This window comes from Gymnogyps californianus, chromosome 3, assembly GCF_018139145.2.
Source record: "Gymnogyps californianus isolate 813 chromosome 3, ASM1813914v2, whole genome shotgun sequence".
Lineage (NCBI taxonomy): Eukaryota > Metazoa > Chordata > Aves > Accipitriformes > Cathartidae > Gymnogyps > Gymnogyps californianus.
The window spans coordinates 41,206,846-41,214,009 of NC_059473.1; the positions used below are offsets into that span (position 1 = coordinate 41,206,846).

The 7,164-nt window shown below is 45.8% G+C and overlaps 1 protein-coding gene across 1 annotated transcript; it reads left to right on the plus strand.

Annotated features, from left to right (window-relative positions):
* Positions 1 to 4,874: 4,874 nt before the first annotated feature.
* MAP1LC3C (microtubule associated protein 1 light chain 3 gamma) lies at positions 4,875 to 6,886 on the plus strand. The gene is made up of 4 exons (XM_050894309.1): positions 4,875 to 4,951; positions 5,040 to 5,095; positions 5,239 to 5,345; positions 6,354 to 6,886. Exons 1-4 carry the CDS (start codon positions 4,894 to 4,896, stop codon positions 6,562 to 6,564), a joined length of 432 nt encoding a protein of 143 aa, XP_050750266.1. The 5' UTR covers positions 4,875 to 4,893; the 3' UTR covers positions 6,565 to 6,886.
* The last annotated feature ends 278 nt before the right edge of the window (positions 6,887 to 7,164 follow it).

Consider the following 7,164-nt stretch of genomic DNA (forward strand, 5'->3'; position numbering starts at 1 on the left):
CCTACATTAGGTGTCACAGTGTTCAGCTAGCTTGGCAGAACAGACTAACGAGCTTCAGTCCGGCTTCAGGCTGGGACCCCTGCCTCCTGAGCTCTGCCAGATAAAGCTTTGGCAATTTAAAACATCGCTGCCCCCACCCTACCGATGTGCTGGATGTTACTGCCTTGGTGGCAGGAGTGGCATGCATGGACGGGCGCTGATGCCTTGCCTGCCCTTGGCCACTGTACTGCGCATTAATCAAGCAGGGGATCAGCTCTCGGGCGCTGGCACAAGCTGCGCCTGCTGGAGAGGCAGCCTCCAGCTATGAGGAGGGGTAGGTAGCCAGGTGGTTAGTTTTAAACTACCATGGCTTAAATTCCCCAAGCTCAGGAGTCGGAGCCCTCTGATCACCTTAAACCTCACAGGGCTTTTAACCATGAGGGTACGGGAGCACCAGAAAGCACCGGGGAGGCTTCTGAAAGCAGAATGCAGTGCAGTTACCAGATTTAGCTGTATGCTTCCTACGACAGGCAAAATCTTGGCTAGAGCCTCACAGCACTCACACATGCTACTTGAGCAGTCTGATCAGAGCATCTCGGTTCTCTGGTTAACGTAGGCAGCTCTTGATCCTCAGCTCCACAATAGCTCACAGATCCACCTAAAAGCAGCGCTGTTTGTCTCACAGCACTTGGAGAAAAGTAGATGCCTGCTTTTGGGTATGTCGTTGTGCCTCTGTGACACGTCTGAGTGTTCAGAAGCACTTGTGGAGGGGAGGAAGAGACTCCCATACACTGATGCAAAAACCTCAGCATCTTTTACACCTTATTGTTGTTGTTACAGAGCTTATTATAACCAACCCAACCCATAGCAGATCACAGATAATGTCATTCAAACTTTCATACACGCTACAGTAATGTAATTCAAACCTTCTGCTTCAGAGCAGGAAAGAACAGAGGAGAATTCACAAAGCTCAAGGAGAATTCACCATTCAAAGAAGTGTTCAGCATTTCTAAGTTACAGATCCACTAGATGGCAACTGGACGTATATACACAGCCACACCAGACAGGTTAACATCATGGTGTTATCCTGTCTTTGTGATGTGTCGGGGCTAGACCCTGTTGGAAGCAACTTGTCCCTCTCTGCTCAAGCACTCCACTCTGTACTTCATATCTCATTTTTCTGCTTGAAGCTGTTACTGGAAATCTTTGGAAGTGTGATCTGAGCATGCAGCATTCAGCTGTGTAAAGGCAGCTGGTCAGGGATTCTCTAGTTTTTAAATACAATCACATATAAAATATTGATGTTTATTTGTCTGCTTTTTTTTAATTCTGTAAGAGGCAGGGTGGTCCTGTGATCAACTCAATGCGTTTATGCTCCAAAAATGTGGAACCAGTTACCATTTGTACCATAGCCTTCCTCATGAAATTGTGTTCAAAATGTTGCACGCAGTTTTTGCATCTTGCATTTTTGCAGCTGCCGTAATTATTTCCACCTTATTTTATCTTGTCTGGGAAATTCAGATTTCAAGTTCTTCAGAGCAGGCTTGTTTTTTTTCTGAGCTGCTTATATTTTGCTTAGCACAGGGAGACTTGCATATCCATACAGACCTATATGATTTGAATGATGAGTAACTACCAAACAAGAACAATTCGAGGAAATGTACTTTTTCTAACTCTTCAGGCCTTTTCTCTAACACCCATAAAGACCTTTTCCTGAGCAACATGAGCGTGAATGAAACAGAACAGTCTTAAGAAAAAGGCCTTACATTAGAACCCATTCATCACTCTCCCCCTGCTTCCCTACGCAACTTCCAAAAATGCAGGAATTTGGGATGAAAAAGTGCAAGAAACAGGGTAAGCAGTGAAAACTCCTGAAAGCGTAAAATGAATTGTCAGGCAACGGAGTCAAATTTTAGGATGGACAACTCACATATGCTAGAAAGTCTATGAAAGAAGCACCCCCTCACTTGGTCAGGAAGCAAAGCCCTCAGTCATTTGCTCAGTCATTAGCTGACTCACTTCTCCCCTGCGGCAGTATTGCACATTCAGACTTCAGCAATACTTCTGGGACAAACTAAATTGTCCTTTCCCAAAAAGTTCCTACCAGCTTATTTCAGACTCTCTTCATATACTGTAATTCTGTCTTTCACAGGAACTCCCTCCTTCCTACGGAAAATAAAACTCTACAGAATCCTCAAATTTTGGATACCTGTACCCACCTGCACAGGGAAAATAATTCCCTTACTAAAACACCTTGAGGCTATGAAACAAGTTTTTTAATGTCTTCAGGTGGAATGGGACAATGTGAAGGACATGCTGTTTCTTTGCTGCTTTTAGGCTAACTTCTTTTGAGTCAGACTCTATATGATTAGGTCCATGAAGCTGGGATCACTTCAGTGTAGAGACAACGGATATATCAGAATTCAGTTGCACAGCTGCAGACCTGGGACTTTGGAAGAGGCTATGAATGTGGCAATGAAACTGGACTGGGTAAGATATGCAACTCCAAGCTTGTGCTTTAATGTTCAGGGACTTAAGGACTCCTACGAGTGTAGTCTTTAGACATTCAAGGAGGTAAAAATAGAATAACAATTCCCTTTGGTCCTTCCATTTCTGTTTCAGTAGGGTCCCCCAAGTACTCCATTCTCTACACAAAATTGCTCTACCAGTTCATTAATTATGTGCATCCGAGAAAAACTTCCAAGCGAAAGGAGAGAAGAAGGAATAAATTCCACATTTAGGTCTGAAACTGGGTATTTCAATGCAAGAGCGAGTGCAGGTGCCATGCAGACACACTTTACACATCCCATTCTCTCTGCCTCTAGAAAATGTAACACATTTACATTATTAGTTAGCACAAGCTAACTAAAGCCTGGATTTGTGCTCACTCTTAGCTCTCACAGACATTAGAGCTGTAACTGATCACCAGGTTTGCTGGGAATTCTTCTTCTTTGGCTCACCCTTTTATCAGGTATTCATTTTTCTCTCTAGCAGCTGCTGTAGGAGCTTATGGTTATGAAAAGAAACCACTTCTCTCTGGAAGCGGGGCTGCTGATGGCTGTATGGAGCCATGCTTCTGTACTTCATGTGCAGTGAGATCGACACAGAAAGCAGAGCACTGGTGTGGCAGGTTCCCTCTTCTCTACACACAGTGGATCACAGATCTTTCTACTGGATCTACTGGGCAGAAACCAGCAGGGGTGTGTGGAAGAACTGGTCCACTTCCTGAACAGCTTTGGGAAGCCCCACGCTGACCACAACTCCAAAGACACACTCTGTGATCTCTGCACATCCTTCTGCCTCCTGCAGGCTTTGTTCCTGTGCTGTATGTAAGTCTATGCCGTTTCTTTACCCTTCAAGTTACTCTTCTGTTTCTCCATCTTCTTAAATACATGTCTCACCAGACTGAGTTATGGCATCGTGTCAGTTCTGTGGCACACGTCCTCCTCCACTCACGCTTCCCCAGTCATGCTTCCCCAGTCTATCACCCCACCTCTACTCAAAAGAACTTACGGTAGACCCAGCTTCGTAAGCAAACCCCTGGGCTTACCTGCCCTGATGCAGAGGTCTGCTCATGAGGAGGAGCTGTATCCAAACTATTCCAGCGTAGGCTCAAGTCCTCTCTTCAATTTCAGAGCTCTTGCTCATGAACCCCTCAAAGCAAAGATCTTGTCTTCCCTATGCAATTAAAGTCGTAGTGCCACATGGGGGAGCTTGTGCTGTGACCAAAGCTCTGTCACTTCCAGATCAAGGGACAAGGACAGCTCAGCAGCACGAACGACTTCAGCCACTGGAAACCCTGTTCTGGAAAGGCTGGTTGAAACTCATGACGTATGCGTACGTAGTGCACACGTACTATAATAAAGATGTTCCTTTTCAAAATGATCTTAGGTGACAGTCATTGATTTTGCCTTGAAAAAGCAGCCAAACCCATAACTCATAAACCATAACTCATAAACCTTAAAAACTTCCAGTTGCTCTTAGCCTGGTAGATCAAATAAAATGAAAACAACTATATTTTAAAGGCATAAGCAAAGCAAATGAGTAATGGGGATCAATTCCAGCCGTCCACTAAGATAACTTATATACACAACAACCAGCCTTGAGTTAACTGTACTCCTTGCTGAGCCATGTCTGGCTGCGAAGCCATCTTGATAGCTGAAGTAAAAGCATGTGAACAAGCAATCCAGAAGGCAGGGAATCTGTCTCATCATATTTGGCAAATAGATGGACCTGAAGTCTGCTTGGAAACCCTTAAAATCACGATGATGCCTTAGAGACAAAAACCGAGTTAAAGTTCACCTCCCAAGTCACTCAGAAAATAAGCAATCTGGTAGCCTGAGGATATGAAAAATGTCAGGGTTTTTTTTCTAAAACCAAAGAAATAGTTTGAAAGTGGTTTGTAAGTACGAAGAAGGTAACTGACCTTCTGGACTGGCCACCTGGAAGGGGAAGACAGATGGAGACAGTCCAGCCTTGAGCTGCACCCTTCAACCACCCCGTAGGGTAGCCCAAGACCTCTCACAAAGCATTATATTGTCTCGTATGCGAAATATCTCGCAGTTTGGGTAATTTATGTCAAAGAAAGCGAAGAACTGGCAGGATGCTGCTCGGACAGACTGGAGAGGCAGCCTCACCAGCAGCACATTTCGCGTTCCCTTTGCGCCCCGTTGGCGCTGGGGCGGGGAGAAGAAAGCGTGCGAGGGGAGACCGGGCCGCCCGGGAGCGCCGCGGGGGCCGCCCTCGGCCACCAGCTGCCGAGCGGGGCGGGCGCTGCCCGCCGCACCGGGCACGGCACGCCGGGGCGGGGCGGGGCGGGGCGGGGCGGGGCCTGCGCCGGTCCCCATAAGAATCGCGGGGCGGGGGCGGAGGCGGCAGCGGCGGGAGCAGTGTGAGGAGTGTCGCGGAGGGAGGATGCAGGCGATGCCCGGGGCGCAGGCGGCCAGGCCGTTCAAGCTGAGGAAGAGTTTCGGTAGGGGTCGGCGGGTGCGCGTGAGGGGCTGCGCGGCGGCGGCGGCGGGCTGCGCGCGCGCGTAACGCTTCTCCTCTCTCCCGCGCAGCCACCCGGCTGGAAGAAGTAGCGGGGATCCGGGCGAAGTTTCCTACAAAAATCCCGGTAAATCTCTGTTTTGTTATCGGAGGTTACTGCTGCTGTTTAAAAAAGAAACGCTGGGAGCCTCTCTCTAAAGTGTGGGAGGGGAGGGGGGGGAGAGACCTGGATGTTTTAGGTCTTGCTAAGTGTGACTCTAATTGAAACAGGTAATTGTTGAAAGATACCATAAAGAGAAATACCTTCCTCTCTTGGACAAAACCAAGTTTCTTGTTCCTGAGGAGCTGACCATGACACAGTTCATAACCATCATCAGGTAGGTAGCAAGCACCTGTGGGTCTGTGCTGCGGCTGGGGCTTGCTGCTGCTCTCTAAGCAGGCATTTTCTAGCGCTGTGCTGGAACAGCTTACTTTCTTTGGTGGGGAGGAGGATAAAGGTGTAAGCAATGGCTTCCCTCTCTTGCAAGTGTTTAAAGAAAATCAACAGATGTTTTCACAGGTGCATTTGGGGAAAAAAATGTGGTCTACACTTTTTGGATTCATAAAGTCTTCTCTCTTCCCCCTAACTGTAGTCAGTAAAGACTATATCAGACTCCTGTTCTGCTTTCATCCTGCTTGATGAACTTGGTACTGGGGCCCTATGGTTCTGTTCTGCTCATAGCTGTTACTGCCTTGCTCTTACTGTGCCTTGCTGAATTTGCTCAAGTTCAAAGCAACTCTTAGGTGTCAGTGGCATGAAATGTGCTTCTAAATTATTCTTTGTAAAAACACTACAGGGAAGAAGTCTCCCGAAGTATTTCATGTTCTCTGACAAAGTATGAAAGCTATGTGCTTTCCAGCATGCTTCTTAAAGTATGGAAAAGATCCTTCTAGATGATAACTTCTGTAAAAGATGCTTTTGGCTCTTGGACAACTTAGGTCCTGGTCCTTGTATGTAATGTCTCCAAAAAGGACTCTTCTTTTGAAGGTAGACTTTATAATAAGTGTAACAGACTATCCTGGCATCCTTTAGTACAGCTGTACTGCAGAAGCTTTTGGTTTCCACTCAGCACTTCTTCCTAGTAACTGGGAACTCGGAGCCCAGGCTCAGTAGCACTCATGGTCTAACAATGTAAGCCTTTCCTCAGAGCACAAGCCTTTCAGCTTCCAAACATACAGTTAACTTCCTGCTGATGAAGACGTTAAACCACATAATGACTTTACACAGCATTTCTTGTACGTAGTTCATGCAACTGCTCTGCTTAATGTATTTCATAGACTGAAGTTGAAACTTTCTTAAATTTGCTAATGCTTAATCCTCTATTTCTCCTCCCTTCTTCAATTAGAAGCAGGATGGCTCTAACTGCTACACAAGCTTTTTACCTGCTGGTGAACAACAAAAGCCTAGCCAGTATGTCCTTGACAATGGCAGAAGTGTACAGGGACTACAAAGATGAAGATGGCTTTGTGTATATGACATATGCTTCCCAGGAGATGTTTGGATGCCTTTTACCCACTGCTCAAGGGAAAACTATGGAATGCCTTCAAAAAACTTAAGGTTGGGTCCATGTACTGCAGCAAAGCAGTTTGCTATGAATCATGCCTGTGATGTGAACCTCGGAGACGCTCCTTCCAACATGAGCTCTTGAGCTCTGTAGTGGGGAGTTATGACCCAAAAGCTGGCAGGACCAGCTTAAGGCAGAAATGGCGGTACACTCTTCCTAGACAATAACTTGGATATATATTTTTATATTTGAAGACACTATGGGTTTTTTGGAACTGCACCTCCACTTTTTTGCAATATCACTCTTTATGTAACTGATTTTTAAGGTGTCCTTAAAACCTAAGTCTAAGAGTAAAATAAAGAAGCTTTTAAGTATTGAGTTGAATGTTAGTTTTAATCTGGGGAAAGACTGTAAAAGTCTGTCTAGGAGAAGGTCCTAGAATAATTCTGGGAATTTGAGCTCAGTGCCTCTTAAATGAAACATTGCTTGCACAGCCACTCTGAATTTTTGAATGGAATAACTAAGCTTAAGTTGGGTCATACAGGAGCATAAACCATACCTATAAATGCTTCATTAAGCTAGATATCTGAGCTGCAAGATTAAGCAGACTGTACTAGTGCTAGAGCAGGGTTCAAATGCAGTGTTAAGTTTA

Excerpts from the sequence above, each read along its gene's own strand:
- MAP1LC3C (XM_050894309.1), top strand. The coding sequence starts at position 4,894 with ATGCAGGCGATGCCCGGGGCGCAGGCGGCCAGGCCGTTCAAGCTGAGG. Across the intron at positions 4,952-5,039 it reads CAAGCTGAGGAAGAGTTTCG|CCACCCGGCTGGAAGAAGTA; the intron begins GTAGGGGTCGGC and ends TCTCCCGCGCAG. Across the intron at positions 5,096-5,238 it reads AGTTTCCTACAAAAATCCCG|GTAATTGTTGAAAGATACCA; the intron begins GTAAATCTCTGT and ends TAATTGAAACAG.